The following is a 15009-nucleotide window of genomic DNA, read 5'->3' as shown; positions in this document are numbered from 1 at the left end:
AAGTAAAAGCAAGCAGAGAGAGTTGACCTGGCCACTTGTTTTAGTCCCTGGTAGGCCAGGCCCAGCTCGCCATCTTCATTCAAATGACCCCAGTCCTGAGCGTTACTGGCGTCCGAAGGGCAGCAGAGCGCGAGAGAGAGACGGAACACAGGGGATGCAGGGGGAAGCAGAATTAGGAAGGAGTGCAGACAGGAGGAAGTGAAAAGCTAGATTAGTTTAGCTGTATTAGAGAACAGATCAGAAGAGATTAGTAGCAGAGGACGATGGCAAAAGCTGAAACCCCAGATACTGTACCCTAAAGTAATCACACACGCGCAGCCCAAAGTGAGCGCACACGCACACATGCGCACGCACACACACACACACACACACAGCCTGTGTGATCTCTCCCTGGTTGGAATTTCCCTAGTAAGTAGCTGAAGAAAAGTTCCACCTTTTTAACAGTCATTTCTGCAGACCGAGGGGTGTCATTGTGTGCATCTGCCTCTCATTTCGGGTGGCTGGCGGGCTGTTTAGTCATAATGAGGATGGATATCAGGATATCTGATCCCCAGATTATACATCAGGGCTGTATAAATAACCCTCCCATCTAGTCCCCCGGACAGAGAATGGATGATAAAAAGTCAGAGAAGAGGAAGATAACTTTGGTCAAGATTGAACGCTGATGAGGTTATAAGATGCACAAATGTCCTTCCGCCCCAGCAATCTGAGGCCCATCGAGCTCCCTGTCAATCACTGCCTGACTGTGAGACGTCTGATGTCGCTAAGGGCCGTGAGTTTGGATGCATCTGGATGGACACCTCTCCGTCAGCCATGGTGGAATGGGATAGGACACAACGGTTTGTTATAAATATGCCTGCGTCAGCCAGGTGTGAATGATGGTTGAGCCCAAATGATCAGAATATTTTGCCGTGGAAGGCAGCTCAATCTCGGTCTGAACCGCAAACATGCACAGAAAAACTGCACGGACGGTTTGGGTTTTGCAGTGGGTCACCTTGAATAGTTGAATAGACTCTTTGGTGCTACTGTAAGACTCTTTGGCCAGGACATTTTACTTCTTAATCTGATTATCAGAATGGACACTATCTTGTCTGTCTGTCTGTCTATCTATCTACAGTATCTATCTATCTATCTACAGTATCTACCTATCTATATCTAGTGTATCTATCGTATATAATCCATCCATCCATCCATCCATCCCTCCATCCATCCGTCTGAGGACATACTGTGCTGAGTTTGAGAAAATACTGGAGCTAGTAAAACAGAACGAGAGCTGCACCATAAGAGAGGAATCCTCTCCAACACCATCACCTTCTTAATAAGAGATGAATTCTCTCCAACACCATCACCTTCTTACCTTCTGAATAAGAGATGAATGCTCTCCAACACCATCACCTTCTCACCTACTGTGTGTTTCCTCACCAGTAAAAGATGGGCAGAGTCACACTTACTTCTTGGATTCACAGAGTCCGTGATAGCCCTGGAGAGCGCCCTCCTTCTTGCTGTTGTTCCAATCAGGTCCATTATTGGTTTCCTGTTGAGAAGGAAAGATGTGGAGGTGAGCCGCGTTTGTTCCGTCCAGCTGGGGACTTCAAACGGACGCTTGACTCGTTCAAAGACTTGCAGAGAGAAGATGAAGCCGAGAGGGGGGCCGAGGGAGGACACGTCTTAGACTGAATTAGAAGGTCAGGATTCTAACGTGACATCTACTGGCCTCCCTAGGTCCCGGTCAGCTCAGGGGGCAGACCTGTCAATCACAGCCTCCGAGATTGTTCTCTGACTGTGCAAGAGGGGGAGGAGCATCTGAATTATGAACCAGCCCCGTACTGAGAGTCGTGGTAGTGATGCCAGATAGTGATCCTCCTGCTGGAGCGTCTCAGTCATAGAGGGGCGGGGTGTGGTGGGGGAAGGTGGGGTCCGGGGCGAGGAAGGAGGGAGGGACTTTAGGTTGAGGAGGAGTCGGAGATGTTTGAGTGGAGACCGTGTGCTTTGTCCCGCTCCCACAAACACGCACGGAACTCTGTTCTCCTCTCCTGTCCGTGAGGCTGAAGCGCTCTTAAGCGCCTGGCTGCACCGCAGCGCTGCCCAGTGAGGGAGATCAAGTGCACCCCTCTCGAGGACAGGGCCACGGGTTAATGCACCGCTGAGGTGTTTACATCTCAGGGCTGGTCTGTCATTGGCTCCCGGTGCTCTACAGTCTCTCAGAGCCCTGTCACAGCAGGGGGCGGGGCCTGGTCCACACCGGAGGCTGCCAACACTCCGACACACACACACACACACACACACACACACAGGTGTGTGTAATGGAATCCCTTGGTCACACATGAGTCAGTGAGTAGGAATCCAATAAGATCCCCTTGGTTAGGGTTTAGGTTTGAGTCAAGTTGATTAAATACGAATACCATTTTGTTTTTATTCATTGACTAATTTGACTCAAATTGAGAAAACCTAATCCTGTTTCCTATCAGATGAGTCACAAGCTGAACACATGTAACTAAGTTGAATTGGTTAACCTCACTCCTCAGCATAAATACCGCCCACCTGTGCCAGCTGACTACTAGTTTTTCGGTGGCGTAGCCGGCTAAAGCGGTGTTTAAGGTTGTCATGTGCGTTGGCAAGTCAGAGGATCTGTGATCGAACCCAGGGTGGGCGAGAAGGGTGGATGCAATACTTATAAGCGACGCAGTGAAACCGTTGACACCCACAAGCACCTCTCCTTGATGTGGGGGTGGAATCGCCATTTGATTAGCAAATGGGGCCTTTTTACAACTCAATAATCCCCATGGCGATACTGGCTAGCCGAGGATACAGCAGGTCAACTTCTCCTCACTGTATTGACTTACTATGTGATTGCTGGTCTCCTTCTGCTGGGCGATGCTGACGATCTGGGTCCTGAGGATAAGGACCTCCTCCTTGCGCACGTCCAGCTCCTCATTGGCTGCCTTGAGCTGGCCGAGCAGCAGGTTGTAGCCGTCCTGCAGCTCATTGGACGAGCTGTTCTGGGAGGCGCGGTCAGCGATAGCCTTCCTCAGCTCGTTGAGGTCGTTCTTCAGCTTCTTATTCTCGGACTCCAGCTCCTGCCTCTGTGGACACACGGCATGAGAGGGCAGCAGCAGGTCAGAGAGGGGGTCAATACCAATTTATTGGGGAAAAAAAAAGAATAAATAATTGCTGATGAATTTTGCTCTGAAAAGTATCAGGGTACACAGCCAATGGACTACTTCATGAATCATGTTGTTCCAAGTAACCCATTGAACAACCACAGTGTGTGTGTGTGTGTGTGTGTGTGTGTGTGGTTGTCGCCGCTCATTCACCGGTGTGTTTTTGTGCGTTCACTATTGTGTGGCGAATAAGAGGCCCTCGAGATCCTGAATTATATCATATCCCTGCTGTTGGGTCAAAACCTCCAATCTCCAAAATGGCAGGTTTTCAGAATGTTGAAAAGAACATTCCTATTTCTATGTTTTTGAACATAATATCTCATGATGAGCTGTTTATAAAACATTTAATTGGTCCCAGGGTTGGGAGGCATTCAGAGGTGAAGGGTAGTCCGAGCTTTTAATTGAAGGACAGAAAAAAGCCAAAGTTATGGAGTTATGAGATTTTGACTAGACAGCAGTGATGTGATTGTGCTGATTACTGTAGTACAGTATCATATTATGATACTGTATGATATTGTACTGCACTCCTCACATTATGACACCATACTACAGCAATCAGCGCAATCATATGAATTCAATTTTGCTACCTTATTGCAATAATTCAGGTCCCTTTGCTGGTCAATCCAAAATAAGAATACAATACATCACAGAATTCCTACTACAACATATTGACTTTGAAAACATATTTCCAACCCTTGTACTGTCCACTCACACGACGGAGCGTCCTTTGAGAGGCCTTCGCTGATCTCGTCCTGTATCACTGTCAAACAAACTGTTGATCTCTACGGTGCCACAAAACTAAACTAGAAATGGTGCTCAGAGAGCACAGACTTCCGCCCATGAATGCATGTTGCGTCTCGGTGCGTGCGCATGTCCATGCGAGCAGGACATGTTTGGTATTGCTGCATTAATTAGGTCGAGAGAGGTCGAATTAGGTCCTGGAGAGGCTCCCTACCTTCCTCGTGTCCAGCTCCTTCCCACTCTGTGTTGTCAGCTGTTCCGTTCCAGCCAATCCTACCCCTTTTGACCCTCGGCTCTCTGCTTTCAGTCTCCCCTCCTATGCACACCCCCCCATTGCTCTCTGTAAAGCGCATTGTGTTGCCTCTGTGCATGAAATGCGCTATACAAATAAAGTTTGATTTCATTTGATAAACTGCATGAGGGGGCACAATTATTATTAATAATTTATTGATAATAGGATATGCTGTTGTATTTGTGCAGCCCTGACGCATACTAATTACACTGAGCTCTCATGTTCTCCCTCTGACTGAGTAAAGTTGAAGGCGACGTTTCTAAGTGTTGAATCTTCTCAAAGTCCTTCCATTCATCATTGAACTTGTGAATAAGATCATTTTCAAATGCAGCTGAATGAGCTGAGCCTTGTATTGTGCAACATACTACGCTGACGCTCAGAGAAAACGTTTGTTGAGGAGTTTTCACACGTTGTGGTAGATGTCCTCAAAGTTAGGGCGAGGTGTGATGACAGTCAGCCTGGCCCGGAGTGCACAGATCAGCTCCACTCTCAACTGAAATCCCACACGCAGTCACCGCTACGGTACATTAGCCTAACTTCCTGTTTGGGTGCGCATAACAGGTTATATAACACAACCCCGTCAACCAAAAACACACCATTATTTCTCTATTTTTAATGTCTTTGATTAAAAGGAATATAAAATATTTTTAATTTAACAAAAATACTATAATTAATAGGCCTACAATAAATAATTCAAACTATGGGCACCAGTGCCCTAGCACTTTTGGGGGGGGGGGCAGGCCCCCTAAGCCCTGCCCATAGCGATGGCCATGCTTCCCATGTCGAGACACCGCCATTTCAAGACCCCACCATTGACAATGAATGGGGGTAATTTTTCTCTCCCGAGCCTGTCCAAAAAAAGAATGGAGGTGAATGGGCAGCCGTGTTCAGGCGGTTCTAAGTTAGCCCCTGCAACACCCCTCCATCAGGTTTCCTGAAAATCGGTCTGGTAGTTTTTGCGTAATCCTGCTAACAAACCAATAAATAAACTCATAAAACAATAAACCACCAAAAACATTACCTCTCCTGCGCTATCTCTGGGGCAGAGGGGACCATTTATCATCGCACAAGGAAAGGCATTATAGAAAGATTGACTCAAATCAACGACAGTGGAGAATCCACTGAAATAGTTGTGTTCATGCCATGTTCATGTCTCTTCAATAGCAACATCCATGGACCTGATATCCTTACTCCTCTCCTAGTATCCAAAGCTTACATTCTGCATCAGAGTGAGTCATGGACCCGTCTCTTGGCCCTGCCTAAATCCCAGGGTGGCTAAGTACACTGCACAGCTCTGAGAGTTAACACTCACCCACACTTTCAACGCCAGGAAGGCCAGATACACCACAATAGCCGAGGTGAAGAAGAAATCAAAAACCACCAAAACAGACATGGTGTGCATCGCGCTGCTACTGTGTTTTGAGTGTGTTTTGAGTTGTGAGAGACAGATCTTTACCTTGAGGCTGTTGTAGGCCAGGTCTGCAGTCTCTTGCTCTGACGTGGACTTCTGTCGCTCAATACCCTGCAAGATAACAACGTTGATAAGGCTTGTTGATAAGTTGATAAGCTTGATAAGGCAGAGGCAGCCAGGTCAATAACTTCACCTGAAAAACTCACCTGAGGATCCTAATTCTTATCAGATTACATTCACAATTAGGTAATTCAACATAGGTTTTTATCAAAGACGACGACAAAGGGTTTTGAGCTAGTTTTATGGTTAAGTGCCTTGCTCAAGGGCACAACGGTAGGCAATGATTGTCAAGTGGCCTGGCTGGCCTTGTAATGGGTGACCTTCCAATCACTGGTCAGATGCTTTTACCACTGGGCTTCCTACCACCCCCAGATAGTTCACCTTCTTTGTGTTAAACCCCAACTAGTGGTAATGAGGTATAGTTCAACGTTTCTGAAATACAAGCCCATGGTGAAAATGAGAGAACGCCACAACGTCCTCGGGGGAGGAGCAGGAAGTAGGCCCTCGGGGGAGGAGCAGGAAGTAGCCACCTTGCTCTTGGCCAGCTCCTCGGTCTTGTCCAGGGCGGCCTGCAGCCTCTTCCTCTCCACCTCCAGCTCTCTGACCCTCTTCTGCAGCTTCATGAACAGACCGATGTCCATCGCTGCCTTCTCCATTCCCATCTCCTGCAGGACAGAGAGGGACAATATGGGATTAGGGGTGTTAACACTTAATCCATTATCGATTAATTGCCAAAAAGAATTCACTCGAGTAAGATTTGGTTACTCGATTAATTGCTTGTTAATGGAACGGAACTTTTTATTTTATTTTTACGAACGTTATCAACGTGAGTCGCGTGAAAATGTAATCATGATTTAAGGTCTGACGAGGGCGCCACGCCACGTAGTGAAGGCTAAATTGGGATGCTGGGAAATTTCAACGACACAGTGGAAGAAGACACAAAAATTAGGCGACCAAAACTCAGTCTGGCACGGGACGTTCTTATCAATTAAGCGACTATTGTTTGTTAAGGTTAACAGTTATCGATGAATGAAATTCCTTGAAATTTGCAACCCTATATGGGAACACTACATAAAAACAAACTGGAACAGTGACATGTAGCAGCCAGTAGGTGTCCCGAGCGGAGGTCGTACCTCCACCAGCTGAATGGCGTCCTCAGTGTCGCCCACCTCCGAGGTGGAGATGGAGGTGTAGTTAGAGTCGGACTCCAGGCTGCTCTGGGTGGACGGGTTTCTCCGGTGGCCGGGCTGGAACTGAGACAGGGGACAGGGTCACTGCACACGCACCGGTCAGGACGGTTGTTATCGGGCCGAGCTATCCTCCCACCTCTCAACCCGATGCCTCTCCTCATGCTGTTGGGGTGGTTTGTTTCGACCCACGTACCTTGGGTAGGGACATCTCCTCCTGCAGGTTGTCGTATCTCTGCTCCATCCTGGAGAACTCCTTGAGCAGGTTCTGGTAGCGCTGTCTCTCCTCGTCCAGGTCTGTCTGCAGCTGTCTATCTCTCTGGGACAAACTGCTCTCCTGGTCTGAAACACGTTTTCAACCACGAGTTACGTTCATCTCCCTCTGCAAACCCTTCCTACAGTACGCCTGTTCTCCTGGCTCATCTGAGGGCACACTCACAAGAGAACACAGCGTTTACACGTTATCTCCCTTGTCTGGATGCTTTTAATGATGTAAAGCACTTTGAATTGCCTTGTTGCTGAAATGTGCTGTACAAATAAACTTGCCTTGCCTTGCCTTGGGCGTCCCGTATTTGCCGTCACTTATTTCTTTGAGATCCAGGCTAAATACCTTGAGCGGCAATTTGTCAGTGCTTCAACTAAGTCAGTAATTTCTGTGGTAATAAGGATTAGAGACGTCATTCCCATCTTCGTCTACCTGGTTTCTGTCCGTCATGCTGCCCAGTATAAACCCGTATAACTCAGCTCCGGCTCACATATATGAGAGAACAGATGAAATATGACGGACGACCTCACAGGTTTACGGCCTGAAACGAACACTTTAATGTGTCATTTAAGCAATAACTCACGAGAGGGAGGGTGTGGTACAGTATATCGCCAATATACCGCCGGGTGTGCTGTGCTTGTACGCATGAGGCACAGCCGAGTGCATTTATATCAGTATATCATGTTTATGAGCTACGGCGGCTTTATGGGCCCTGCTTCTCCCCTTGGTGGGTTCCTAAGAGGCCCGTGTCAAAGTGTTCTAGGAAGGCGTTGGATATGAATGATTAAAGAGGAGGGGGGGGTGTAATGGTAGCATAAATAATGCAACATTGCTCTGGTGTTTAAGCTCTCGTCCTCTGCCAGGACGTTGTGCTTTCCACGGTGGAGGACGAGTGGTAAACGGATGATACCGCGGCAGGCGTTATCACTCATCCCAAGGGGACCCCTGAGAGTCCTACCCAAACACTGCAGATAAAGGAGCTCGTTTAGCCGATATTAGACCCATAACTCCTCCTGGCCATCGGGACGAGCCGCATCCGTTTCAGTGCCCCACTCCGGGGGAGTGGCTGACCGGTCTGGTGTGGGTCCCAGGTAGGGCTGGGTTAAAAAACATAGATTAATCGATTCTGAATGAAATGATTCAGAATCGATTCATGAATCCCAAAATCGATCTTTTATTTAATGAATGAATGAATAAATGAAGGAATTAATAGTTCATTAATTCATTCAATGATTCATTCATTCATTAATTTTTGGAAATTAGTATCAATACCCAGCCCTAGTATTTATGTGTTGCATAACTTGGCAGTCATGTAATTAAGGTTACAGAAAAAAAAAAAAAAAAGGTTTTAGTAACACTAACCAAATCGATATTGAATCAAATTGAATCGTGATAATCGATTCTGAACCTTGTGAATTGGAATCGAATCGATTCTTGAAATTCGAATCGATACCCAGCCCTAGTCCCAGGTGGAGCGGTTATGTAAACCGATCACCTTAAGACTGCTCTGTGTGTTGAGACCTCCTGTCTGAGATACGCTGCCCGGCCTCCAGATAAGAGAGGGCAGAGGTCAGCGATAAGGACGAGGGGTCACCAGAGGTTTAACCCCTCATACTGTACCGGAACTACACTGACATCATACGTTTTGGCTAAAAATTAAATGTTACATGGAAGATAGAGAGAGGATATGAATTATTCTTGTTGATTCATTCATAGTTTCATCAACAACATATCACCATAATAAATCAGTGACAGATTACATGGCGTCATCCACCAGGCCATTAACAGTGCATTGTGTTGCCTCTGTGTATGAAATGCGCTATACAAATAAAGTTTGATTTGATTTGAACAGAACCAGACAGACGCAGAGACCACGTTCAACCGCCTCAGATTACGGCGCAATGAGCCGCCCCTAAACATCCCCTCTCTCTCTCCTCCCGGGCCTGAGAGCGTCCGGGTGGATACGGCCGTCCGAGGGACGGTCCTGATTGGTTAAACACGGCGCTTTTCCCATGCCGACCCGGTTCTAAACAATGGCTGGCTTCACAGACTCCGGTGAAAAACAACCGTCTCACGTTGCTGCAGTGGAACCCGAGGCGGTAGCTCCCCCTCTCTCGTCCTAATTCCACACAGGAGCCCCTCTTGTCCAGGAACGAGACCCCGCTCTCAGGGGGCGGAGCTTAAGTCTCGGTCTGCACCGGCCGGTTAGAAGGATAGCTGGCGCACAACAATTTCTTCTTTTTTTTTTTTACTCACCTTCAGCGCTCTTGGAGTGATGCAGGATCCTCTGGTTCATCTCCTCCTTCTCGCTCTTGAGCAGAGAGTTCTCCCTCTGCAGGTCCTCCACTTTCTAAACCAGAGAAATGGAAACACTCGATCAGGGGGGAGGAACGAGGCAGATGGCCCGTGGTCAGATTGAGAGTGTTTGGTTTTATTCCTGGAGAGAGACCTCGAGAAAGTTGGCAATTACTTGGGTCAGTCTGGAGATTAGAAAAAAATGTCAGTTTGTGGTTGGTTGGTTGGTTCCCTTCTAAAGGACTATAAATCAGTGGCTGGCTCTGTGAGAGGCGCCCAGACTGAAGTCGGGCTGCGCCGGGGAACGAGACACATCCCCCTGCTTTGTCCTGGAGGCTGGGAGAGCAGGACACAGGTGGCTGAGCTGCCAGGGGGGTGTCAGATACCAGGGAGGAACTCAAACAAGCCCGGCACCCAATCCGCATAACAATGCCCTTCCTGATTCCTGAGCGCTAGCTGAGTGATACGATGCACGGAACATGGATGCATGATAATACTCCGGTGGATATGAGAGCCCTGACCCAGCTCGGTTAATCCCTGGTGAGATTGTCTGAGGAAATCCCCTGAGACACACCGTGAGCTGACAGGTGTTGTACATCTCCGCCGGTTTCCTACGGTGCTCAGCGATGTTCTGTCAGGGATCTACTCTGTATGTTTTATTCATCCCAACGCTACATGTTCCAGTGCTCAGCGTTTGCATCAGTCTTGGTGATGCATCTAAAAAGACAGATGATAGCCATAGGGCTGGAGCGTCCACTCTGTATACAAAATGTGGAAACTGAAGATTACTTCCTCGTTTTCTAGCCGGCTCACCTGCTCCAGTCCCCGCTTCTCGCTGCCGTGCTCCTCCTCCAGCCGCTTCCTGTGGGCGTGGGCCTCCTGTAGCTCCGCCCTCAGCTTCTCCAGCTCGTCCTGGAGGGAGGTCAGCTGGGAGCCGTCTCCGTGGCGACTGCGGACCTGCTCCAGCTCCTTGTGCAGCTTGGTCATCTCCGAGGTCAGGGTGGTGTTGGCCGTCTGCAGCTGCTCGTTCTGGGCTCTGTACTCCTTCGACTACGCAGGGGACAGGAGAGAGCTCTTAGAACCACTAATAATGAGCTATCACTAGGAATCAGAGCAGAGGCAAACCCCCACATAACAAACAACAAAAAAACATTAATATGCCAAGAACTTTGTGTTGGGGTGAGTTGCACTACTCAGCTATGTAGGGTCAGGCAGAGAGGTGACATGGCTCCTGGAGGTGTGCCCGGATATATAGCCTGGGTGACCCCCTCACCCAGAAGAAGAAGAAGAAGAAGAAGAAGAAATAGTAGAAGAAGAAGGAGAAGAAATAGAAGAAGAAGAAAAAGAAGAAGAAGAAGAGGAGAAGAAGAAGAAGAAGAAGAAGAAGAAAAAGAAGAAAAAGAAAAAGCAGAAGAAGACAGAGCTCGGGTCGGTCACACACCTGGTCGTCCATCTTCCTCTGCAGCTGAACGATCTTGTTCTCCATGCCGGTGTTGAGTTTCTTCAGGTGTTGAGCCGACCGCGCTTCGATCTTCAGCTGTTTGAGCTCCCGCTTGGCCCGCAGGCGTCGGTAGGCGCACTGGATGGTGATGGCGGCGTTGCGCGCTCTCCTGAACTTCCTCCTCTCCAGCCAACCACGCACATTCTTCTGGATGATCATGGCTTTGTGGTGCAGCAAGAACTAAGGTCGGGGAGCAGAGACAAAGCCAACCTTCATCACACAAAACAGTACATATCCAGGAACTGGGAGCAGAGACAAAGCCCTCTTCATTACACAAAACAGTACATATCCAGGAACTCTTGGAGTCTATCGGAACTCTAGTCTGGCGAGAGGAACCATGGGTTTACTGCATCTAGAAACAGCCGCCTCATCCCATTCCGCTCAAATACGAGGCACTTCACCTCCAATTTCCCAATCACGAAACATCAATGGGACACGAAGCTTGACTAACCTATTTTCCCTTTATTGAGAGATCTAATGAATTTCACAGCCTGATCAAACACGGAAAACACGGAAGCACCGAAGTGAATGTGTGAGAAAGAGCAGAGAAGCAGGATGGTACGAGAGACAGGATGGAAGGAGACTACTAGAGAGAGAGCGAGTCTAAGATGGCGCCGGCCGGGGTACCTGGTGGTAGATCTTGCGTGTGGACATGCCGCGGGTGAAGGCCTGGATGGTGACCACGGCCTGTCTCACCCTCAGGTAGGCGCGGCGGTCTCTCGCCATGCGGTACTGCTTCTGACAGATCGTGACGGCGCGGGTGAGACGCAGGTGCTCTGCATACCTGGGACAGAGAGAGAGAGAGAGAAGGAGGGAGGGAGAGAGAGAGAGAGAGGGAGATAGAGAGAGAGAGGGAGAGAGACAGAGGGACAGAGAGAGAGAGGGAGGGAGAGAGAGAGAGGGAGAGAGAGAGAGAGAGAGGGAGAGAGAGAGGGAGAGAGAGAGACGGAGAGAGAGACAGAGAGAGAGAGAGGGAGAGAGAGAGAGAGAGAGACAGAGGGAGAGAGAGAGAGAGGGAGAGAGAGAGAGAGAGAGAGAAACAGACAGAGAGGAAGAGAGAGAGAGAGAGAGAGAGAGAGAGGGAGAGAGAGACAGAATGAGAAAGCGAGGGAGAAGTACAGAACAGAGACGCTACTGTACGTAACAAGACTGGCGCTGATATTGCCAAAAGCCACATTGACAAACACGATGAGCGGTTTCCTGTCATCGCCGGGGCGTGTCCCGTCTCACCTGCGCGCCAGGTATCCCCGGCCGTATCTCTGCAGGGCCAGGACCGAGGCGCGGATCTTGCGGTACCGGACCCTCTGCAGCCAGCCGCGCACCGTCTTCTGGATCTTGATGCAGGCCGAGCGGAACTTGTCGGCCCTCAGCTTCTCCAGGTAGGCCACCTGGCCCGCGCGGAAGAAGATCTTGGTCTTACCGAACTGGAACTTATCGGGGTCCTGGCAGGGAGGGAGAAATATATTTCAACGGCCGCAATACATTTGAGTAAATTCCCGCTCTCACCCGACCCCTCTCGTGTGAACTGTATATTCCAGCAGTAGCCTGGAACCCCAGACTGAGATTCGGTAATGATTAAAGATGGGCGGAGCTACCAAACTACTGAAAACAGCAACATCCCCTCTAGAACCGGGAAGGAACCGGAGTAACGCCTGAGAGACTAAAACAGCTTCCTTTCCCATCATGCTTAGCGGTTTGTGCTTGAATGCGTGCGGACTGGGGAGCGTGAGTACGAGGCGGTCTCTCACCTTGATGAGGATCTCCAGCAGGTTCTTACACACCAGCTTCTTGTCCGCCACGGTCATGTCGGACTTCCTCATCAGGACCCGGTATCTGTTGAAGAAGTCTGCGTACGTCCACCTGGGTGGACACGGGGCTGGGTGTTAGGAACGCTCTCCACCAGCGGTCGGTCGGTCGGTCGGTCGGTCGGTCGGTCGGTAGGTAGGTAAGTAAGTAAGTAAGTAAGTAAGTAAAAGTGTATTTGTATAGCACCCCTCTCACAAGAATGCACAGTGTGCTGCACATAAGGTACAGGTAAAAAAGTGCATAGTAAAATAAATAACACAACACAGTAAAACGAGAGAGTGTACAAAAAGTGGGCAGATTCAAAGGGCCCTATACTAATACAATAAAACAAAGAAAGACACAGCAGGACCTACAAGTATGACATCATCAGCAGTGTCCAAACGCCTGCCTGAACAGATATGTTTTCAGGTGCCCCTTCAAAGTATTTATTGTCCGTGCAGATCTCAAGTCCAGGGGGAGCGAGGTCCGCCAGCGGTCATCACACAGACCTTTACTATCGGCGCCAAAAGAAAGAATGCGACTACAAACACACTATTGTTCCTCAGCGTGTCTGTGGCTCATGCCTACTGTATAGGGGTTTGTCCTGTGTCAAAGATAAGAGAGGCTAGGAATGATTGGTTTCATTCACAGACACATCTAGGAGTTCATAGGAGTGGAAGCTATAAGAATGTTCTCTCTCTCTTCGTTGCAGTGATTGTAGTTTTCCTGCTCAGTGGAGACCGGCTCTCCGTCTGTGTGCCTCAGAGGAGGGATAACCAAGCAGGCACAGACGGAATTACATTTCCCCGTTTTAGACGAGTTACTGGATGAGAACTAGTGTGTCTGGGAAAGCAGTAATAACAGACAGACAAAGAGGAAGTTCTGGGCCCTGGGCAGACATTACAGAAGTGCCATGTCTGGGACATCCTCATGCGAATTCTATACAACCAAGTCTCTTCTACCTGCAACCCGGTAAAGAGCGCTACGTGGAGCAAACTCAGAGGTCAGAGTGTTATTTTACTGAAGTGCGATAGCGGAGTCTTGACCCTAGTATAGACTGACCCTGGTCATTGGTCAGCTATAGAGTTCACATTGTTCAAAGTCAGCCGTCCCGAGTTTACATTTTCAAGGCGCATGTATCAAGTAAAAAAAAAGTTTACTATTCAAATGGCAAAACATTTGCAGAACAATTCAATAAATACGAGGGTGTTATGTTAGCCTGTATAACCCCGGTCAGAAAACAAACAGTGGTAGAGTATGTGTATAAGTGGCAGACTTCTGCCATAAACCTGACAATTAGCCTGTTGGCTATATCTGGCATATTTACATGTATGTATGTATGTATTTAAATGTTCATTAATATGTGCTGTCCCTATTTTAAATAAACAAACAAACAAACAAACAAACAGACGTACCTTGATGGGTACCCCGCCGCGCTGATGCGAATGGTCTCCAGCACGCCGCACGCTCTCAGCTGCTGCACGGCTCGTCTGGAGTCAAACCTGCCGCGGGGACAGAAATCACCCCTCAGAAAAACCAGACTCACCCCTGTGGATTAACATATACGCGTTCAACTTTGCTCTAGAAGCGACACAAAACGCGTCGGTCTCTCTTAGATTTAGAGCCGCCAGGTTCTGAGGGCTGGAGCTCTTCCTCTTCCTCTCCTACCTCATCTTCCTCAGCTGTGTGCACATGCTGAAATGTCGCGGGGTCGCCCACCCAGACATGCGCTGGACTGCGTCTGCTGGAGTGGACGCGCTGCGCTGACTCTGACTCTGACAGTGAAGGCGTCTCAACCTGAGGGTGTTAGCTAGCGGCTCAGGCCAGCGGGAGCATGTGACCCAGCGACTTCATTCGATTTGGGAGGCCTGAAGAGCCCCTTGTGTGAGAGGACGCATTTAGAAGAGGCGAACAGAACGGGATTCTGTTTGTAACATCTGTCTGTCATTTCTCTAGTCTTGGTTTCTGAAGAAAACAACCTACACCTAGAAACACGGTAGAAACTCTGTAAAGCTTATTGTACACTTATACAGTAAATTGAAGCTTCCCTTTAACGATTCAACCCAGAGATTATGCAAAACTGATTCATTCCTTAGTTTGTTGTTTCTGTTCTCCAGAGAACGATGACTCAATCGTCTCATACTGCCCCAGAGCATCATGACCACAAAGTCAGCTAATCACCATTTTCATTTCCTACGAGCCTCCAGTAACAGACTACCTGCTCCTGTTATTGGTTTCTCAGAAACAAACAGACTACGTCCAGACTTTAAACGCCATAGGCAACCAAAGGGAACATGTCTGTAGAGTCCCA

At 48.6% G+C, this 15009-nt stretch overlaps 1 protein-coding gene across 1 annotated transcript in view; it reads right to left on the bottom strand.

The window, feature by feature from the left end:
* Positions 1 to 15009, bottom strand: part of myo5b (myosin VB) — a 54758-nt gene that overhangs the window by 6887 nt on the left and 32862 nt on the right. The window contains exons 17-29 of the mRNA XM_084458232.1: positions 14114 to 14200; positions 12662 to 12773; positions 12144 to 12355; positions 11541 to 11697; positions 10854 to 11093; positions 10226 to 10462; positions 9374 to 9467; positions 7049 to 7194; positions 6799 to 6918; positions 6196 to 6330; positions 5651 to 5716; positions 2844 to 3083; positions 1452 to 1534 (exon numbers count right to left, since the gene is read on the bottom strand). Of these exons, the coding sequence (XP_084314358.1) occupies positions 1452 to 1534; positions 2844 to 3083; positions 5651 to 5716; positions 6196 to 6330; positions 6799 to 6918; positions 7049 to 7194; positions 9374 to 9467; positions 10226 to 10462; positions 10854 to 11093; positions 11541 to 11697; positions 12144 to 12355; positions 12662 to 12773; positions 14114 to 14200 (1929 nt within the window). The remainder of the gene's footprint in view (positions 1 to 1451; positions 1535 to 2843; positions 3084 to 5650; positions 5717 to 6195; positions 6331 to 6798; positions 6919 to 7048; positions 7195 to 9373; positions 9468 to 10225; positions 10463 to 10853; positions 11094 to 11540; positions 11698 to 12143; positions 12356 to 12661; positions 12774 to 14113; positions 14201 to 15009) is intronic.

The sequence above is a fragment of the Borostomias antarcticus genome (assembly GCF_949987555.1).
Source record: "Borostomias antarcticus genome assembly, chromosome: 2".
Classification (NCBI taxonomy): Eukaryota; Metazoa; Chordata; class Actinopteri; order Stomiiformes; family Stomiidae; genus Borostomias; species Borostomias antarcticus.
The sequence above is the reverse complement of the archived record's forward strand: the minus strand, read 5'-3'. Positions and strand labels throughout refer to the sequence as shown.